The sequence below is a fragment of the Caretta caretta genome, chromosome 5, assembly GCF_965140235.1.
Source record: "Caretta caretta isolate rCarCar2 chromosome 5, rCarCar1.hap1, whole genome shotgun sequence".
NCBI classification, from domain to species: Eukaryota; Metazoa; Chordata; order Testudines; family Cheloniidae; genus Caretta; species Caretta caretta.
Genome location: NC_134210.1, coordinates 42,216,804 through 42,239,488, shown reverse-complemented (window position 1 = coordinate 42,239,488; position 22,685 = coordinate 42,216,804). Strand labels below are relative to the sequence as shown.

The 22,685-nt window shown below is 35.9% G+C and overlaps 1 protein-coding gene across 4 annotated transcripts in view; it reads left to right on the top strand.

The window, feature by feature from the left end:
* ADAMTS6 (ADAM metallopeptidase with thrombospondin type 1 motif 6) overlaps nt 1-22,685 on the top strand; it is a 321,368-nt gene that overhangs the window by 182,655 nt on the left and 116,028 nt on the right. For 2 of the 4 annotated variants that reach the window (XM_048850900.2, XM_075128497.1), the window contains exons 12-14: nt 6,790-6,897; nt 14,052-14,197; nt 16,009-16,072. In XM_048850900.2, the coding sequence (XP_048706857.1) occupies nt 6,790-6,897; nt 14,052-14,197; nt 16,009-16,072 (318 nt within the window). The remainder of the gene's footprint in view (nt 1-6,789; nt 6,898-14,051; nt 14,198-16,008; nt 16,073-22,685) is intronic. The other 2 variants (XM_075128498.1, XM_048850901.2) reach the window with 2 other exon arrangements.

The following is a 22,685-nucleotide window of genomic DNA, read 5'->3' as shown; positions in this document are numbered from 1 at the left end:
CTGGTCTCAGCATACACTGTCAGAATATCTTAACTGAAAAGAAAATGGCCAATTAATTTTCATACTTTTCAAATCCAGAAAAAAATAATGGAGAAGAATGAATGGGCAGCAATTATTTCCGGTTCTACAGTACTTCTTTCAGTGGAAAATAAAACTGCAAAAGGATTGAAGTTATAGTAGACATTGTAGTGAGGTGCTCTAGTTTTAAATATTCAGAGGGCATAAAAGTAATGTATTGTCACACTTGTATTTTGACATACTAATGCATGTTTTATATATATAGAAATAATCAATGCTGCAGAAGTAGCATGACCTACCACTTGCAGTGAATGAAGTGTTCCTTGTTGTACACAAGAACCTACTCCAGCTAAGTGATGTTGATGAGATATGCTGTTAGCCTAACTTTGGGCCTTTGTGATGATGGAAATAAATGTGAGGAAGTGAGAGCAGAGTCTGAGAGATGCTTTTCCAAAAAGAAAAAAGAAAAATCAACTGGGGGTCTTCACCTGAATAACTGACAGTTTCCACCTTTTCTTCGTTCCCTCATATATTATGAGATATAGTGTGAATTATGTTTTCATAAATTCCTATCTAATCCCTCCTAACTCACTGTACTGTGACCTTCTTTTTTCACTTGATTCATATCACACCGAAGTCACATTGTATTTTAATGTTTGTGTTTGTCAGAAGATCCTAAATAGTTCAATTAGGCACTGATTTATACCTTTTTGTATCTAGTTTATAAATATGTGCTAAAACTTTTTGTAGGCTGAGAGAGGATCTGAGCTTTTAACATTATGCTTTATCATTATAGGCTCTCTAATGTCTATTATTCTTTAAGGTGAGAGTATCTTGGCGATCAAGTGCAAAATCTGTTGTCACTAAGGGTCCAATCATGCAGGTCTTTCTAATTCAAAATTATTGAAGTCTGTCAGAGTTTTGCCTCAGAAGTACTTTCATGGTCATTCCCCTAAGTAAAAACCAGTTTGAACTACTGCTTTGTTCTTGAACAGTACTTGCATCTTTTTTAAGATTAGCATGGGTTCTGTTAAGGAGGACCATAGACTTGTCTCTTTCTAATACTTCGTGAGTTTTTCATCCTTTTCCATCCTTTGCCTTACAGACTCCCACAAAGGCAACATCAACCACCATCCTGACTCAACTCCCACTTTCCCCACCAAAGCACTCCTGTGTTCATCTCTCCCTACCTTTAAAGATGAACACCAGAGCACACAAAAATTAAATGTAGGCATACCACCGAGGCATGTAGGCCCGTTAGTTCAATTTTAAATGGAGGAAGGAGAGCCAGTGACCAAATGGGGGTCACAGAAGGATGGTAAATTACAAGATGGATTAGGAGCCATAAATGACAGTTCAGAGGCTGGAAGGTGGTTGGGACAGAGATAGGAAAAGCTGTGTGGGTCTGAAAGAAAAAGTGTTTGTTTCAGGCTGACTTACTGAGTGGAACCGCTGTAGTTTTGGAAAAGTTCAGATAAGCACCCAATACTTAGTCAAATAAGATGGTAACATAATATGTACAGATCGTCTAAGTTTAAGAATGACACTTCACATTCCTTCAGCATGTTTTGATTCATAACATGCTGCACTGCTTAATGAGCATTTATGGAAATGGAGCATTAAATATATTAACTTTTGGGTGCTTATCTGAACTGAGCAAAACCTCTGAACTGTCTGAGGTTCACCCATGATTCGTAATCACCCTCATAATTCTTAACATGTTATGAATAATATTTTTTGTTGTGAGGGTGGAAATAAACCAGGCAGAAATTTTTGTAGATCTCAATTATGTCAGAATTCAGGAAAATTATTTTAATGCTCTATTTTAACAAATGCTCATCAAAGGGTGCAGCATATTATGGATCAATACATTCTGAAAGAATGTAAAGTTCCAATTTTTAAGATTTTAAAATTTTATTAAAGAAAATCAAATCTCAATTTTATCATTAATTCATGTTTCTAGTCAGTGTGTTTCCCATCTTATTTTTCTGAATATTTTGGGTTTGAAAAAAGCCAAATTCTTTCATGAATTTTAGTTGAGGCTTTCATTTGAGTCTAGATTTTGGAAACAGCACAGCAAGTTGATCTTTCTCATATTATTGAGTTTTCATTGTGCTGTATTGTTATTATCATTTTATCATTATTAATATTAATATGTAGGATGCTTATCTGTTACATAATTTAAAAATGCCTGTATGTAACTCTGCATGACATACAGAAAGAGGCTCCATCATTTATAGCATGTAGGCAAAGGAAGATAATTTGATTTGCTGTTTTTTTTCTCTAGATGGGTTCAGCTTTGTTTAATTTACTGCAAATACAACCATCCGAATTCCAAACTGAAGTCATGGAGTCCTAAGATACACCGTTACAGGTTGTCATCTATCTTGTCTTAATCTTATGAAAGGCCTCAGCTTCAGTTTATGTTTCCTGGATTTTTAAAACACTTTCAATTGTTTTCTTTACAAATTAATAGGTATTACATCCAAAAATCCAGTCACTGACTTTGAGCTCACTGATTAGCTTTCAGATTGTTTCCTTCTTTTACCATGATCCTTTTTATACAACAGGATTAAGATCTGTTTGAAGTCAGGGAAAGGATATACTATCCTCATTTGATGTCCTAAAAGGAGTGGGGCTATCAGGTCACCTTATGTAGATTTTGTTTGTTTGTTTGTTTTGTGTGATAAAACATCAGTATCCTTTTTAATAGTGGCTCTGGTCCTGACCTTTCCAGGGCAGTGCTCTCCCATGGTTTTCAGACTGGCTTATTGGAAACAGCTGTTTAGAGATGTTACTGATAGGATAATGGTAATAAGGAGAGTGTCTCAAATCCATAATCAAGGATTAAAGTTAGTGCTAGTTTTGGGGCTGCCCTAGAGGGCAGAAAGCTTTTGCATCATAATAATTCTTTTAAAGCCTTTCTTTCTAATTTTTCCAAAATTAGTTGAAAATAAAGAACACACTGAGTCAAATTTATCCCTAGTGTAATTCCAATTTAATTCAATAGAGTTATGTTACAGATATCTATATTTCAACTTTTATTCTTTTAAATTAGCATATTAGGGGAAAACAAACTTTTTCATATTTGTTATAATATGTAAAAGAATCTACAGAATATGTTTTTATTTTTTTAAATTCTCTACATAGAATGATAAATTGTGTTGTTGTGGTCAGTAAGGCCTTAGTACGTTCCATGATTTTCCACAAATAAAAATATTATATACATGTGGAGTGATATGATATCATAATTTTTTAAGTAGAACTCCCTTATTATTTATATGGGGAGTACTGCTTAAAAACTTGTATGGAAAATCCCTTGATAGTTTTACTTATTTCTTTATGTCATTCCTTATGTACCAATCCTGCAGTTTTTACTGAGGCAAACTCCCACTGAAGCTAATTCTGAGTAAAGACTGAAAGCTCATAATATTACTTAGCTCTTATACAGCACTTTGCATTAGTAGATCACTAAGTGCTTTACAAAAGAGGTAAGCATCATTATCCCCATCTTACAAATAGGGAAACAGAAGTGAAAGGACTTGCACAAGATCACCCAGTGGCTGAGCTGTGAATGGAACTCAGGTCTTCTGCGTTTCCTACCAAGTTATTTATTTGTAGTTACACACTATAGGGTAAGATTCATCTGTGTGCTACAGTAACTTTGTGCTGCTCAGATGCCACAAAGTAGCCCGGGTGCAGCAGAGAATCTGTCCCATAATTGTCAAGAAATGTTTAACGTTTAATAACTCTTCACTTCGATACTGCTACTCTGACATTGGATGGATGAAATGTTTGTTCTAATGATCATTTGTCCCTTAATAGTAAAATCCAGACATCAGTCTCAACAGAGGGAAACTATAGATATTGATATTTGAAATTAAAGTTCAACTTTGAAAACTGTAGTCTGTGCTGAAATTCATCGTACTAGCAGCTAGGCTGTTAGGTAGTCTAGAGTTATGATAATCATTCAGATGACCCTGGAATTTAAAGGTGTTTAAAATCCAAACCAGGATCCATATCTGACTTTTGCAAATGGCTTCTGTCTTTATGAATGGAATCAAAACTCTGTATCCAAAACCACAAAAACTTTGGGCTGTTTAAAATCCTGATCCAGACTTTGCAACCTGAGCCCAACTATTAATTTAAACATTAAAGTTGCTTAGGTGCGAACATAAGTAGTGAGGTTACGTGCAGGATGATCACAAATGAGGTGAGATCTCTTTGACATTTGCATCAATATAAAAAGGTGTCTAAGCCACATGTTTTGGCACATGAGCCAAAAGATAATGAAATGGGACATGAGATCCCCATACCTTATCTGAAAGCTGAAACAAAAAAATTTCAGATGTTCCATTTGGAATCCTTTCTAAAATGGATTGGAGTCAGGAGTCCTGGTTAAAGGCATATGTTTATGGTTTGATATGAATTTTGAAACAGAGTTTAATCAAAGTAAAATTAATAAATCCATGAAATAGATTTTTCAAGGTGTTACTTTTTTGGCTTGTCTTCTTTGCTTTCCCTCCACTTCATGATCTTTTAAGCAATATAAGCATCTGACAATGTGTTTCTTTATATATGAGACTGTTGCCACATGAGCAGTCCAGGTGCTGCAAAGGCAGGAGTCTTTCTCAATATGAGATTATCCAAATAAGTGTTTTCAATACTTCAGTGGGGGGAAAATCCTAAATTTGAAAATGAAGGCAATTTCCCCATCAGTCATCATAAAAAATCCTGGATTGCTTTTGCACATGGCAACATCTTTCCTAAAAGGAGTCACTGAAATAATCAGATTTTCTGAGTAATCGCATCAACTTCAATAGAGCTCTAAAGGTCAACAGAAAATTGAACTTTCAACTGTTTTAAAATTAAACTGGGTGCACAGAGGGTGCAGACCATATAGTTAAAAATGGGACAGAAGCTCTAGAAAGTAACAAAGCCCTGATACCCTCAGTACTTATTCCCCAGCCAGCTAGGTCCATTCTATTGCAATGTATTTTAGAAAATCGTTCCTTTAATATTCCATATTTGTACCAACATTGAAGCTAAGAACACCAGGGGCCCAATCCTGCAAACATTCTCTGTGCACATCTCTCACTAATTTTAATTACTTCAGTGGAAGTTTTGCATACAGGGTGGCCTGCAAGATTGGATTCTAAGTTACTAATATTCAGTGGAAGCGTATAGTACAGGATCATTACTGTAGCTACCAATAAATAAATATGTACAGTAATACTTCAGTATGTAGAATAGTGGAAGAAAACTGAATCTTGCAGCAAAGTTTAATAGTTTTTACAAGCCAGGTGCATATAAGATGCAGCCTTAATCTAGAAGTGGAAGACAGAGAACCTAATTATAAAAGTACACTGTATTTGTAAAAATATCATTATAAAATGTGAAAGGTAAGATAAAAGTGCTTCAGAATGGAAATTTTCACTTCTTTTAAATCTAAACTTTTCTAAAAGAGGGAACATAATGAGGCCTGATAATCATTTCTTCAGCGAAACAGTGAATTTTGAGGGGAGAGCTGACCGATATCTTTGACTTATTGGCATTGCCTTTTCCTTTAATTCTTTGTATATGTGTTTGTCTGCATATAAAATACTATTAGGATATTATGTTAAACCACCATTAAAAGAGTTATAATAGAAATAAAAATTGCATTGGATCATTAAAAACATCTCTCTGATTATTTATCTTTGCATTTTAAATTTAAAATTTTTATTTCTTTGGGTTTAACAATAAAAAGCCACACCTGTAAATAAAGTCTAGACACCCCGACAATAATTAGATTCCCATCCACATAAAGATATCACCTCCCAGTGTAACACAAAAATTACTATACAAATCAATAAATACAAAAGCAAAATATGCCCCATTCCACTACACATAAAGAACATGATCCAAAAGCCATTGAAGTGAAAAGAAAGACTCCTAAAGACTTCAGAGGTGTTTGGGTCAGGCCCCAAAGCCCCGAAACCCCAAGCCTTCAACCTTTCTCAGAAGCCATATAAATGGATGGCTTTTGCAGCGTACCCAGATGGTCCACAAATCTGGGCTAATTAAAATGCATAGAATTTCAAGTGCAAAAGTCAAAGATAAAGTATTTTAGAAGAAAAACTATATTGATTTATTTGATACCATCAATAGTTTGGGGCATGATGATATAAATCATCTATGAAAATCTCATTTATTAATTTGGGAAGTCTAAAAGAAATCTTTAATTTAGTATATTATTCAATTATTACAAAATTTACATACATCATTTTAGTTAACAGTAGCCTGAGCTCAGAACCTGCATGGTTTAAAATAATGGGAATAAAATACAATATTGCTTTTTTATATTTCAGAAGTAAAGTTATCATTCTACAAGTGGATATTTGGGGTGGATAGGTAAGCTAATGGGGATACATCAGCAGACAGTAGGACTTCTTTTAAAAAGACATCAAATACAGTATTAGCATTAAGCAGCAGGTTCTGCTTATGACAGAACATCACTTCCATGGAAACATGGAAGACACATTTTTGTAATCTACTGTTGATACTGCCAGATTTTGTTGGCAGAATATTCTAGGCAAAGTATAGTGGCTTTGAAAATGCTCCAAAATAGTTTCCAAACTCTTTTAAAATACATATATAAAAATTCTACCCATTCTTATTATCTCTATTCAAAACAAACCATGTGTGTGTGCGCATACACACTTTTGTAGGAGGACTGGAAATAATTTTAGATTGTTATTCTGATCAACTTGCTTCTGCCTTCTTTCCTAGGAAGTGTGTAGAGAGCTCTGGTGCCTCAGCAAAAGTAACCGCTGTGTTACTAACAGCATTCCAGCAGCTGAGGGTACTCTTTGCCAGACAGGGAGCATTGAGAAAGGGGTGAGTTCAAATGATTTATTGTTTTAGAAGAAGTATAAACACTGCAAAAATGAAAAACTGAAAGTGCTTACTCTTTGATGCTTAGATGACATGCACTAATTCAGAATGTATTTGCATAATGAACTCCTCCCTAGTGGAAAAGTCCTAAATAATTTGATAGAAAATACACCAATATCTATAATTTAATAAGAATTTTATCCTTGTTCTAGAATTTTATAGGTTGGCTTGAAAAATATGTAGAAAGGGTGTTATCCTGTATCAAATTCTATAGGTTTACAAATAAATTTCCATAAAACCCCAATTGATTTAATCTTTATTAAATTATATAGTACTCTTCCATAATGGATTATTTTAACTCTGGGCTCACCATGTTTTCATGAATGAGCCATGACATATATCTGGAGACTGAAAGTTTTTATTTTGTTTGAAGATAAAAAAAAACTTTATTCTTCCAGCAATAAGCCAAATCACTCAGGCATGTAGAAAAAAGCTGTCATAGTAAAAGGCTTCTTTATGGTCCCCCATTTACCACTGACAGCTGTTTTGGCTTTTAGAGTTATTTCTGTAAAACCCTGTTGTTTTCATAACTACTCAGTTTTAAAGGACTTTTCCATAAGAGCTGATAAACTTTCAGATGATAAGTGTTAACGGTGATATCTGCAGAAAGTAATTGTTTCAATGGGGATACACAGAGATTTATTCTTTTCTATCTCAGATCTACAAAGGCTGTGTGTGTGTGTGTGTGTCTGTCTGTCTGTCTGCACATGGATATTTTTAATAAAAAATCTAACATTTTGTGTGGTTAGTAAAGAGCTCTGTTAATTTTTTTCCATGGAAAATTTTATGGCTGAAAATGTGTAGTCCATTCAGAACCATAAGCAGAAAGTGGAAATAGAAATATTTTAAAATAAATCAATTTACTGAATACAGAGAGAAACAGACCTGAAATAACTTGAGTTTCATACATCCATTTGCAAGGTAATATACTTTACACAGGTTTGTTCAAACTGACAAGAATAATTGTATAAAACCATTCTGATAACTCTCTGGGAATTAGTGTATTTGTCAAAGCTACATTTGTAGATCAGTGTCTAAAATTTACTGTTCCAGACTGGATTTAGGCTAACAATGACCACTGTCATCTCTCCTCAGTTCTAACTCCTGCCATGTCAGCTGGGCTAGTTGCAAAAAGATTACACTACATTTTGACTTACAATCTGATGTTTAAATAAAGAGAATGAAAACTTTTGGGGAGCTGTCATAGTTTATTAATCCTTGCTGATGACTTCATTCAATGTGTGCTGAGTTTGGAAGTATTGGTAAATCATGTTAAATAATTTCATTGTTGGGGTCATAAAAATAGAATTTACAGTTAGCTAATAAAAATATGGAGACCTTCACATTCTACCAAAAAAGGAGTAATAGAAAATGATAGGATTCTTATTCTAATCAGCAGTCTAGGTTTATTTTGGAAGCATCCACCCTAGCCAATGACAAGAAGCAATTTACCTCTATTTATATCTTTAAACCCATGAGACCACAGTGAAGAAGGAAAAATGCTCTAAAACACTGTTAGTGTCCATTTGCCAGAGATTACAATCATTCTCTTCTCTACAAAATATCATGTCCAGTCATCAGACACTTATTCCATCATTGGATTTTAGTAGCAGTCATGGGAGCATGTATATTTTTTACAAATGTAAAATTATTCATTCCACTAAACAGTAAAGAAGCTTATCTTTAAATTGGAACTTCAAAGTATCCTGTAAATTAGTAGTTCCTGATAGCAAAAAGCCATAAAGCACAAATTCTTTCCAAATACGAGGTTCAGTTCACCACACACTAAGGAGAATATAATAGCTTACATTTCTGTAACACCTATTATTATTATTATTAACACATATATTGAAGTTGTGCCTAAAGGCCACAACTGAATAGGTCCCCACTGTGCTAGGCACAGACCAATCATATTATAAATGACAATACCTATCCCAAAAAGCTTAACTGTACTTAAAACATATTGAGAAAACCAATTTCTGCTTTCAATTTCATTGGCATAAATTCTGAGTAAATGTGTTAAGTCAATGAAGTTACTCCAGATTTACAATGGTGTAAATGAGAGTAGAATTTGGTCCAGAGTGCAAATGTGTGTAGTAAAGGCATATCTGCAGAGCTGGCAGCAATATCTGTAATTCAGATTTCCTAACATTTTTTATTACAAGGCCCTGCTTTCAGTTGCTTGTAAGCTTGCCAAACTTTACCCCATTTGGGCTGAAATTTTCTGTGCAAGTTCTCCCTGAGGCTGAAGATATTTTTGAAAGTTTAAACAGCTATTTCTGACAAAGACATTATGGAATAATACATTGTTTTACCAATGTAAAAATTCTTATAACTGTTTTGTTGAGAAGCTCTAGTACTTTTATGCTTTGGTGCAGGGACCTGAAATTTGGCAAGGTGTTACCCTGGGCCAAAACAATGCCTTTTGCTTTCCTGGTGAAAACCCAGCTAGATTTGGCTGACGTAGGAGCCTGAGATATTATTGTTTGTCCTTCTGTCATACATTGCAGGTCTTCTGATGCTGCTTCTGCATAATATTACATATATAAAAAGTACTCTATTATAAAATTGTTAAGATTATTCTTTTCTTCATAAATTTATACATTTGTTTTGCTTGGAAAATGGATTATAGATTGCTATCAATTATTTTATTAGCTAAGTTATCTTTAGAAAATTGATACAGTATTGTTCAAACTTTGTCTGTTAGGTAAGTCACCAGCAGTTTTAAAAAAGTCATAACATACAGGCTGCAAGTAAAAGAATAAATAATGCAAACTTTTATAAATAATATTGCACATTTTTGTCATTACATTTAAAGCAACTCAAAAAGCATTAACTTTTTCTTAAGCCATCAACCTGGACTTGTTTTAGTCAGTTTACCAAAGTCCTCACAATCTGCTTCAGATCTGAAATAGGTGATGAATTGCAGACCATGGCAAAATTACAGACAAACAAAAGGTACAGTAGGCAATGTACCCATTTTCAGATGAAGATAAGGTAATTGTTGAAGTGATTTATTTGTAGACACTTTGTTCAGCATCGGTTTGGGGGGGTATTTATGTAGAGATTGGTATCACTACTGATTTAAACTGCTTTTAAATCATGCCCCCAGCGACATCTTGATTCCAGAAATCTCCTTGATTATATTGTATCCACAGATTTTTCCCATTATTTTGCTTTCCTTAGCCTACTGACACATTTTACTGATTGTGATAGTGAAAGTCAAATTGAGCTCCTAAGTCAAGAGGTTATTTCTTGGAAATAGATATAATTGATAGTATAGGGTGCACAGCCAAGGTTCTCACAGCAAATTTCAGTTGTAAAATTCTAAATGAACACTATGAGTTGCTTAGGTTTTAAAGAAGAGATTGTTGCATGCAAAGTGTAAATATCCTATACACAAAGAACAGTGTCAGTGGAAAGCTTATTGTTGGATTTTGAACTACATACCATAACAACATATTATGGAAGCTCCAGTTGCAGCACCATAGCTAAGGTGAGATAAATATTGCCCTTAAAGTAAATTCAACCTCTTTGTATGAAAAATAAGCATATTCTCCTCAAATGTAACACCTGGCATCACACTTTATTTTGTCTTTAATGATCTTTATAACAGAATAACACAAATTGTTCAAACTTCCCCTATAATTAAACTCGCTGAAATCTTGAGCCTAGGCTATATTGAAAGCATTGTGAGTTTTTTTCTGATTAATGGACATTTAGTCCCATTTTTTCTCATTACTGAAAATTACTGCTACAGCAGGGAAAAATAATAATTCTATCACAGAGACTTCTATAAAGAACTGCCCTTTTTCAAAATAGCTGCTATTTCCTGTTTTTCTCAATGGGACTAAGGCTATGACCTGCTTTTAGCAAATATGACCATTTTGTCCATTCACCTGCTCCTTAGTGGTGGGCCTTTTGAAAGAGGACTTTTTTATTTCTTTGAAAGAGATTGTATTTACAAACCTCTGCTGAAGGATGAACTTTCAGTTTAAAACAATAACAGCAAAAATGAGACTGCATCCTAAATATTTCTTTTCAAATGTAACCTATTGAACGTTTTTACCTAACAGAGAGCAGAGGTAGGAGGGGGATTTCGGGGTATATGTGTAGCAGGATATAGGGAAGTGCAAGAAGCAGTGGAAATTTGGAGGACAAGGGGCGGAGTGGGAAGTGTGGTGTACACCCTGTCTGTTTTGTACTGCTCTGGAAAAACCAGGCAGCAGAAAACACAGTTTGGCTGTTTTGTGGTGCTCTAGAATGGTATAAAGTAGCCAGAGCACACCAGTAAATCTGTCCAGAAAAGTTAAAATTAAAAAATAGATTTAAGATTTTTACTTTGTATCTTCAGATTATTAGAAATGCCACATGGTAATAGTCTCTTTCAGTTTTTTGTTTTTGTATTAATTTTTTAATTAAAAAAACAAGGACATTTCCTGACAAAAATTATATTAAAATGGAGTAAAGATTGATAATACATATTAGTATTGTAGGGTAGAATACATTACAAAGCTATTGTGACTATCTCAAAACAAAGTGTTATAAACCAAGAAAATTTACATTAAGATTAAATTGAAAAGAAATTCATGTATGCTAAGGGTATGGAAACATGCAATTAGTGCTTCCAAGCAACTTTAACTTTGCTCTGCAGTGAAAGCAGAAGGGAAAATAAAAAGAAACTGTAATATGTCTTTAAAAATCAGTTTAATCAGTAACCACAAATATTAAAATGCCTTCATTATAGTCAGTTATAGCTATTGAGTGGTGTCACAACAGGGTAGGGTTAAGATTGTTTGAATGTCCTAACTGCACAATTCCATGCTTTAAACTTGTTTAGATTTCCTTTAAGTTTAACTTTAACTCTGAATTTCCTGTATTTGCAATGCTTGGTTTTGGGATAATTACAACATTCTTATAATATATTTTACCCTAAATTACTGACATAAAGTCTCAATTTTAACTCTTTTTTAAAGTAGTTTTTTTCCGGGAATTATATATTAAATATTGTATCTGTCTCTGTGCAGGTACTTATATGACCCTCATCAACATAGTATTTGAATTTCCAAGCACTTTTAATAGGCTTATAAAATGGATGCTTGCCTTTAATGGATGGAATCATTATCACTTACTTTTTTACTATAAATATCTGTGTTATTAAAAAAAAATAAAATTCTTCAAATGTAACTTACTGAAATACTTCTTTACCCACCAGTGCATAACCTAATCTGTGGAAAGCATTTCCTCAAACTATTAAGGAGAAGAGTTTAACAGGATTCAATAAAGAATTAGACATTTATATGAATAATAAGAGAATCCATAGTTACATTAGAAAGGAAAATATAGACACTCATGCTTCAAGGCATAATCCAGCCACTAACTGCCTGGATTTAGGGAAAGAAACTCCATATGGAGAACCTTGCCTCAGACAGATCCATGAATATCTGCATAATCTCCAATCAGTGGGTTTTGTTAGAACCACAGGCACCTTCCACAGGGCAAACCCTACTGCCCTAATGGAAAAAGTCCATTAAAACTGACTATATTTGCTTATGTCTGCTGTGTTTCTTTTAGAGAAAGACGGTATTTTGAACTAGGATTTAAAATATTCTGCCTCAGATGTTTTGAATGGGCACATAAGAATGCCCTTTTTTGTTTCTCTAGCTGGTGGAGCATGAGGTTTTGTAAACAGAACTGTGATGCCCTACAGCAGCCCTACTTAAAAAGAAGCTATATTAAAGGTAGACAGCTACAAAAATCCCTATAGTTTAGAAAAATGTTATGAAAAAGTGACTGGTATGTGTATGGCTAGCAAAATAAGAAGGCTAAAGGTCTCATTTATTTATGTTGATGCTAAACTCTAATGTGTGTGTGTGGGTATATATAAATACTTCTGTACATGAATGCACTTGTTGAAGGTAAATTACAGTCATTTCATTATTGATATTGCCATGTTTTTTCAATGTTCCTTCATTATGATTATGCATATAGCACCTTTTATATCAAAGCACATTTGACAATTTAGAATGGACTTCTTGTTAAAGAATATAATTTTCTGATTGCCCTCCCTACCTGCATTAATTGGAGAGAGAGTGTTTCAGTTTACCAAAAGCCACATCCTTACTCATATAAAACACCTGTTAAAAATTGGAGTTTTGCCTGAATAACTTCAGGCTATATTCTGCTTTCAGTTACATTGCTGAAAATCCAGAGTAACTATGTTCATCTTAAGTAGAGTTACCCTGGATTTTCACCAAGCATAGAAAGCAGAATTTGGTCCTAAATAAGGAGTGCAGGATTTGACCTCATATTACATAAATAAGATTTGTCATACCAGATTTATGAGATGATAAAGTTATTATAATCTGCATCATTTTATAACGGGTTCCTGGCTTCATACTGACAGTATGTATGTTCAGAATATGTAACACATATTGCAGATGCTTAGCTATTGTCTGAAAAATATTTCAGTAGACATGTTAATTCAGTCTCTGAACAAATAGTAGCTGGCACGTATAATGATTTTCTATACCCCATCCCTGGTGTCTTGGCATTGCTTTTATTATGTCTGCAGTGTTAGTGTACTGAAATACTGCAACAAATTCCTTTTCCATTGTAACTTCACCCAGACTTTTTTTAATAAAAGAAAATATCATCATAAAAATTCCTTAATGGGGAACTTTCCATATTGTGTTATCAAACTATTAGTTGAATAGTAAGTGGAGTGTTTTTACTTAAGCAGTCTTAGAAACAGATCTTAATGTCTAAATTCTAAAAGAATTGAAAAGACACCAGTCCTCTTTAATGAGAAATTCTAAGTAGGGTTGTGAATAGAAAAAAAGAAAGTTAGTCTTTAAACTTAAGCTCCTGGTGTATGTTAAGGATTTATAATACAGGATTTAGCTAAAGATAATTAACAAATCACATGAGCCCTCACCAATGTCTAAACATGGCTAGAAAAAGTAAAATATCAGTCTGTTATCTATACAGGGAATGCTAATGCCTATAATTGGTCATTGTCTGACCCTTATATTTTTCTGTCCTGATAACTCTATCAGCCTGAAAGCTAATTCTGTGTTTTCTGTAAAATCTTTCAGTGGTGTTATCAGGGAGAGTGCGTACCTTTTGGCACTTGGCCCCAGAGCATAGATGGGGGTTGGGGTCCGTGGTCAATATGGGGAGAGTGCAGCAGGACCTGCGGGGGAGGAGTCTCCTCATCCATAAGACACTGTGACAGTCCAGCGTAAGTAGCTAAAGTAAGCCGGAGCCAACAAAAAGATACATTTGGAAATTATTCAAAATTGTGGTTTCACATATTATCTGTAAAAATGTTTCACTAGTGTGCCAACACTTGTCTTAAAAAGAGCAGACAGAAACAGCTATGCAGGAGAAGTTTGCTAAGCATTGTTTCACATTTTTTAAATGTATGCATTATACATGTACTATAAAGAAAGTCAGGCTTTATATTTAGCATTAACCAGAAAAACTTCCTCCACAAACCTATTTATGCAAAATTAATTTATCTATGCCTTAGATATAATTCTGTCTTCTTAAAATATTATGTCTATGTTGTTCATATTGTATGTAAAATAACGATTGCTATTTAAGTATTAAAAAGCAACACAAAATATTTTAAGGGTTAGGAATACAAAGAGTTACATACAAATCACAGTGAATAAAAATTACTGCCCATGTAATAAATTTTTCTCATATCACATCTGATACTAATTGTTTTCCTGAGCTGCCACTCCCTATTGACTCTTTATATGGTTTGGCTACTCCTCTCCCCACCACTACTATCTGTCGACCAAGCCAGCTGTCTTCTTGCCCACTGCTCCTATTATTTACAGTTTTGTCCTTCCCTGGTGCTCCTGTCACCTCTGTCTGCTTCTCTGTATCCTAATCCACGTTCCAGAGAAGGTCTATCAGGCAGGCACTCTTCTTTCTCTCGCCACCACTTCTCATTTTAAGTCAGGAGCTTCTCTTTGCCCCTACTGTTGCTCTTTTTCTGACTAGGCCCCCCCTTGCTTTTTCTACTACTGCTTGCTCTTTTCAGGTTTATTACACCTCATCCTGGCTACAGTTACCTGTAGCCTGGGACACTTCTCTTCAGCCCTACTTTTTTTCTCTTCATGCCTGGTGGTGTCCATTTCCTTCCCCAACACTGCTCTCATAAGACTGAATTCTCCTCAGTACATCAGGTGACATAAAGATATGATTTTAGAATAATGTTATTTGATTAAGTGTGATATAAAATACCTATGAAATGAAAATTTGTTAAATAAATTTTCTAGTTACTTATAGATATTTAATTAATTTTAAAATAAAATAGAACACTAAGACTTTTTTCTTACCTGGTTTTTACTTAATTATCATCAGCCAGTCATGTGGTGCCTGACTAAACTCTCACGGAAGTCTACGTAGCCTTTCCTTGGACTTCAGAGAGAGATGGATAGGGTCTTGATGACATTGGGCACTTTGAGGGCCAATTTCGGTTCAGTCACACTAATGTAAATCTGGAATGACACTGTGGCTTCAGTGGATTTACTCCAGATTCACAACTGTGTAATTTAGATCAGAATAAGATAACTGCTCTATAAAGAATGCAGCCTTAGCTACTGACCTCATAATATGACAAATAATCTTTCTATATTTTGTTATATCTACAGATTTAATATGTGAAATTAATACATAATGTTTGCACATTATTCATTATAATTTTGAAAGGCCAGCATGGATAAACAGAAGGAATATATTTTAATTGCCATTTTATTGTATATAGTTTAATTCTATAGATTGTGGATCTATGCAAACTACATAAATATTATATAAAGTTAGAATTTTCAAAAAGTGCTCTACAGTGCTCTATTTCTGCTCCCATTGAACTCAATGGTCAAATTCTCATTGATTTTGGTGGGAGAAGAGTTAGGCCAACTTTAAGCACTTTTGAAAATCCCACTGTAAATTGTATATATATAACTGTATTTATTTACATCCTACACAGTATAAAGTCATGTATATACTAATACAACACATAAATAAATGTTCTTTCAGACCTTCTGGTGGAGGAAAGTACTGTCTTGGAGAAAGGAAACGATATAGATCCTGTAACACGGATGTGAGTAAAACTGTATTCAACTATTATAATTAATCGGCTGTCTGTTTTTTTCCTCTGGAATCAATGGACAAAATTTGTTTTACTACACTGAACTTTAAGTGGGGGGTGGGGGCTGTTGTCCAGCTTGCTGGGGGAAGGGGAATAGTGCTTTACGTCCAGGAGGGGAGCGAGGCTCAGAAGCTGTTGCAAAAAGAGGGAGTGGGTCAGCATGTTGACGCAGACTCATCCCCAGGGACCGGAAGGGCTGGGGAGTTCAAAAGGGGCAAGCCTGGTGGGGTAAGCCCCTTTTCCTCAGACGAGGTGGAGTAGCACCCACCCTCCCTCCCCTTGAGGTGGCAAAATACCTGGTTTGGTCAGGACCTGCTATGGGCATTGCTCTAGCCGCTCCTTTCTAGGAGTGCTGGGAAGGAATTTTTTCCTCACCACCAGATTGGCTTAGGTGGAGAGGGGTTTTTTTCACCTTCCCCACAGCGGGTTCAAGAAGGGCTTTGTGATGGTGAGTAGGGAAGGGTGTTAGGCTATGATGTAGCAACTCATTGTGTAAGTGTGGGGCGGATGTCCAGTGCAGGTACTCCCTAAGGAAGGGATACAGGATAAATGGCTTGGTAAATGATTTTAAGAGGAGGTGGTTAAAGGAGTAAAATAAGAGGGGAGCGGGGGGTTTGGGGCTCCTATGAATGGTAAGGCAGGAATTTGAGGGGGCAGGGATGGTAAGGTCCCAGAAATGGGTTGGCTGGGGGACCTGAATGGAAAAGAGGGGGGTGTGCTGGTGGAAGCCCCCATCCCCTGGATAGTTATTTAATGAACCATGTAGTTACCTGCACTGCACACTTTATCTGCCAGGTAGTCCCAGACATCAAATAATGATGTTGTGGCTAAGGCTGTCAAGCAATTAAAAAAAATAATCGCGATGAATCGTGTGATTAATTGCACTGTTAAATAATAATACAATACCATTTATTTAAATATTTTGGATGTTTTCTACATTTTCAAATATATTGATTTCAGTTACAACACAGGATACAAAGTGTACAGTGCTCACTTTATATTTATTTTTATTACAAACATTTGCACTGTAAAAAACAAAACTAATAGTATTTTTCAGTTCACCTCATACAAGTAATGTAGTGCAATCTCTTTATCATGAAAGTTGAAGTTACAAATGTAGAATTATGTACAAAAAAAACTGCATTCAAAAATAAAACAATGTAAAATTTTAGAGCCTGCAAGTCCACTCAGTCCTACTTCTTGTTCAGCCTATCCCTCAGACAAACAAGTTTGTTTACATTTGCAGGAGATAACACTGCCCGATTCTTGTTTACAATATCACCTGAAAGTGAGAACAGGCATTCTAATGGCAATGTTGTAGCCGGTGTCGCAAGATAGTTACGTGCCAGATGTGCTAACGATTCATATGTCCTTTCATGCTTCAACCACCATTCCAGAGGACATGTGTCCATGCTGATGATGGGTTCTGCTCGATAACAATCCAAAGAAGTATGGACCGACGCACGTTCATTTTCATTATCTGAGTCAGATGCCACCAGCAGAAGGTTGATTTTCTTTTTTGGTGGTTCAGTTTCTATAGTTTCCGCATTGGAGTGTTGCTCTTTTAAGACTTCTGAAAGAATGCTCCACACCTCATCCCTCTCAGATTTTGGAAGGCACTTCAGATTCTTAAACCTTGGGTTGAGAGCTGTAGCTATCTTTAGAAATCTCACATTAGTACCTTCTTTGTGTTTTGTGAAATCGGCAGAGAAAGTGTTCTTAAAATGAACAACATGTGCTGGTCATTATCTGAGACTGCTATAACAAGAAATATATGGCAGAATGCGGGTAAAACGGAGCAGGGGACATACAATTCTCCCCCAAGAAGTTTAGTCATAAATTTAATTAACGCATTATTTTTTTAACAAGTGTCATCAGCATGGAAGCATGTCCTCTGGAATGGTGGCCGAAGCATGAAGGGGCATATGAATATTTAGCATATCTGGCACGTAAATACCTTGCAATGCCGCCTACAAAAGTGCCCTGCAAATGCCTGTTCTCACTTTCTGGTGACATAGTAAATAAGAACAGGTCAGCATTATCTCCTGTAAATGTAAACAAACTTGTCTGTCTTAGCGATTGGCTGAACAAGAAGTAGGATGGAGTGGACTTTTAGGCTCTGAAGTTTTACATTCTTTTGTTTTTGGTGCAGTTATGTAACAAAAAAAATCTCCATTTATAAGTTGCACTTTCACGACAAAGAGATTCCACTACAATACTCGTATGAAGTGAACTGAAAAATACTATTTCTTTTGTTTATCATTTTGCAGTGCAAATATTTGTTATAAAAATAATATACACTTTGATTTCAGTTACAACACAGAATACAATATCTATGAAAATGTAGAAAAACATCCAAAATATTTAATACATTTTAATTGGTATTCTGTTGTTTAACAGTGTGATTCATTGCGATTACTTTTTTAAATCACCAATAATTTTTTTGAGTTAATCGCGTGAGTTAACTGTGATTTATTGACAGCCTAGTTGTGGCCTGATTAAAACCATATCAAGTGTCTCCTGTCCTTCTTTCGGTATATCTGGACAACTGGTTCAACTCCACGGACTTCAGTGGAGTTGTAGAAGTGTTGCATTTTGCACTCTGTCTGCATCTAGCATAGATCCTTGACCTGAACAGTCTGATGTCATGTCAGGTGCTTAGACAAATAAATATTTAAGTATCTTTTATAACAAAAGATCATTCTGTATAATTTTTCTTTAATGCAGCCTCATCAGTCAATTTATAAAGTCTTCATTGGCCTAATCTCTCTGTTTTAATGTCTACATTTGTGTAATCTAAAGGTCATCCATAGAAACTGCTCTAGAATACTTTGGTCTTTTACTTAGACTCAACCATCTTGTGGGTTATTGCTCTTTTTAGTTAATATATTTTATTAATTAAGCAAAACCTATGTGTGGCATGTAAGGCTGCAGCGAAATTATAACAGGGATGAATTTGCCCAAGAGAATAAGATACAGTAGGCTGCACTAGCACTTAGAAGTATAGAAATTCTAGGTTAATGGAAAAGTGTTGAGCTCTTCTTGCACAAAACCTTCACCACTCTGTTTCACGCTCTCAGTATCCAGAGAGTAATACATTGTTTTATCTCCAACAAATACTGAAATGTTACGCACAACGAGTGAAAAATTTCCCAACTAGACTTTTTTCGATGGAAAATGTCTTTCTGACAAAATAAAAATACTTGCGGAAGTTTGAAAAAGATCAAGATGAAGTATTTTATTTAATTCAGTGGGAGGGAAAACAACGTTCTATCACTTGCTTATGTGTGAGTTCAGGGTGAATGTGGGGTGTAATAAATGAGGAGGATTTCAGTGTTTCCCAAGAATATGGCGATTTATTCCTTTTATCACCCATGAAATGGCCAATTACTTTCCTTTTTTTACCTTCCCAGGATATATTCCATCCATATTACCCCACACAACAGAGTAGATTGGGAAGACACCTCTGTTCCTCTAAATGTGTGTAATAACATGGCTTCAGTTATGTTGCAACTAAGATATTAAATTTAGTTAACTCTGTGATAGAATCTCCTACTTTGTCAAAGATTATGGTCTTTGTCACAAAGGTCTGGTTTCAACAGAACTGAGGTGTTCTACTGTGCAAGACTGAGACTGGAGAACTGGGACCAATTGCAGATCACTGGCCCCATATGAGTAGAAAAGAAATGATCCTGGGAATATAGAGGCCTTAGCAAATGGGAACGCCAGATGAAGAGGGTGGTGCTATTGTCTTCGATGATCAGAATAGGCATGGAGACAAGGAGCACACAGGTGAATCAGACTGTGGAATGGAAGCATGAACTTCACTTTTGCAGGAAGTCTTTGCTTGTGAACCTCTTGGCGATCTTCAGAAGTTTGGATAACGCACAGGAGGATCAACAAAGGCAGGATTGGACTTTATCAGTGGAGTTAATGCCTCCATTCCTAGTCATAACCTCTTCTTCCCCTCTCCCTGATCCCTGGAATGGATGGAGGGGACAGAGAGAGTGGGAGCACAGTAGATGGACCTAGTTATGGATCAGAGCCATGTACCTTATAGCTGCAGTTAAGTCCTGCCTCTGTCAACTGTCCCGTGAATCATCAGAGGCACAGCTGCCCCAAGGAGCCACTGTTGACTCCTCAGAAAGAAAGCCCTGAAGGGGAGACTGAACCCACCCCATGTCTCCAGATATGAGCAGTTCATCTGGGGTGGAGCTTTTATGGAAGAGACAGGAATGCCTTCTTACCTCTAGCATTCACAATTACTTCCTCCTCCCCCAACAAATGGGATCTTTACCACAGCCCGACCACCATTCTGCTGTTATGTGCTGCTCTGTTCCCGGACACTCTATTCTTGGCAGTGGGCCCCCAGTGTCCTAACTTGTTGAAGATTGAATAAGGATACAAAGAAGGGCTGGATGCCCTTGCTACATGTGTATCTTAGGTTTACAACACCATAAATTGCATGTAGCCTGCATAACAGGAATTGTGCAGGGCTTTTTGTGAAATTCTTGTCAGTTATGCCAAAAAAGACATATTTTTATCTAAATTATTTGAAAACTACTATGTTTTATATTAGAGGGGAGCATCCTAAGTGCCTGTGTGAAATTATGGGGTAATTTTATATGGTAAGAAGCTGGCAGGAGGAGAGTAAAACGTCGTGGGATTCAGCCAGGCACTTTTTTAAAAAAGAATGATTTTTGAATGTATGTATCTGAGAACAGAAGAAGGTTTCAGGCTACATAGTCACCTGAAATTTTGAGAGACACAGGAGTTTTTCCATTTTTTTATTTTATATTGTTTGCAAAGGTTTGAGGTAGAGAAGAGTATGACGGTCACACTGAAGATCAAAGGGAACCTTTAATGTATTGGAATAGAGTATTGTTGGTCCAGAACTTAGAGAAGATCAGCTCATGAATGACGAACAGCTAGTTGAAGCTGACCCCAAGCAAGACAGAAGTTATGCTGTTGGGCAAAGGAAAGCTTTTTGAAGCGTTTGAAGCCACAGCAGTCTACTCTGATTGAAGATATACATCCACAATTGGTCAATTCAGTTGGTAGTTAAGGAATTCTCTTGGATTCCTTGCTGACACTAAACTTACATAGCAGTATCTGTGAGTAACACTTTCTACCATCTTCAGTTAGCTAGGAGACTCCATCCCATCCTGACAGATGTTGACCTGGTCTCAGTAATATATGGCTTTATCACCTCTTGGCTGGACTACAGCAATTCAATATACCTGGTCATGAAGCCTTCAGTACTTAGGAAACACCAACTAGTACAGAATGCTGCAGCACTTCTCCTCAGCAATAGAGGCTATCACAACCATATCAAACCTGTCTTCTGCTCCCTCGCTCCCTTCAATGGCTTCCGACAGAGAGAGCTTTCTTTGGGGGACAATCCAAGACCATGGAATGAATTCCCACAAGACCATCACAAACATCACCACCTTCTGCTTCAAATGCAAAGCACATTTCTTTGGCTTGCCTTCTCTAACATAAACACATAGCAACATGCATATTTGTTTTAAAAAAAACAACCCTACCAAAACAAAACTGTTCCCTGCACACACTTCTCCCCTGGGGAAAGGATGGGAGAACAAATGTTGTGACAAATGTTAAGCAAGTTGCATAATGCACTACTGGAAGGCTCTCAGATATTATGGTTCTGACGCTCACAGTGTTCTATGTTTTAGAAGCTGCCAGAACACAGACAGATTATCAGTATGTATATTTAATATATAGGATTATTTGGACCCCACCATGATTGTGTAGTTCCTCCATATCATGGTTGGTTATGTAAACAACAGCAAAGGACACAAGAGATGGCAACAAGTATGGTTGTCTAATATGTGGTACTAGACTGGTTATTCCTATGAAACTCAGGTGACGTTTACTTCAAGAAATACATGAAGCCCATTTGGGAACTGTAAAAATGAAAGTCCTTATCAAAAGTTGTGTAGTGGCCAGAGACTGATACACAAATAGAGGTAATGGCAAAACAATGTCAAGGTTGTCAGCAAACAGAGGCCTAAAGATGCCCCTCTGCATCCTTGAGAGTAGCCAGCCATTGGAGTGAATCCTCACAGACTGTGCTGGTCAGTTTATTGGACATACGTTTTTGATTGCAGTAGATGCCCATTCTAAATGGCCTGAGGTATTCTATATGAAGTCAACTAATTTAGAGCAAATGATAGAAGTGTTAAGACAATATTGTTTTCAGAGACAGGAATTCCTGAACAGGTTGTATGTGACAAGGTACTCAATTTATATCTAAAGAGTGTCAATTGTTTGTCAAAATAAATGGTTTCAAGCATGTGACTTCAGATCCTTACTACTCTGCTGAAACAAATGGATTAGTGGAAAGACTTATCCACACATTCAGGCAAGTGATTCATGCTATGGCTCCAGATAGAGGTAGGTTACAACACATGACTAAGAAATTTCTATTGGCCTAAAGGAATTTAGTACATCCTACTACAAATCAGACACCCATGTTGCTGTCTATGGGATGTAATTTAAGGTCTATCCTGGACTTGTTAAAGCCCAACCTACAGCAGGCCAT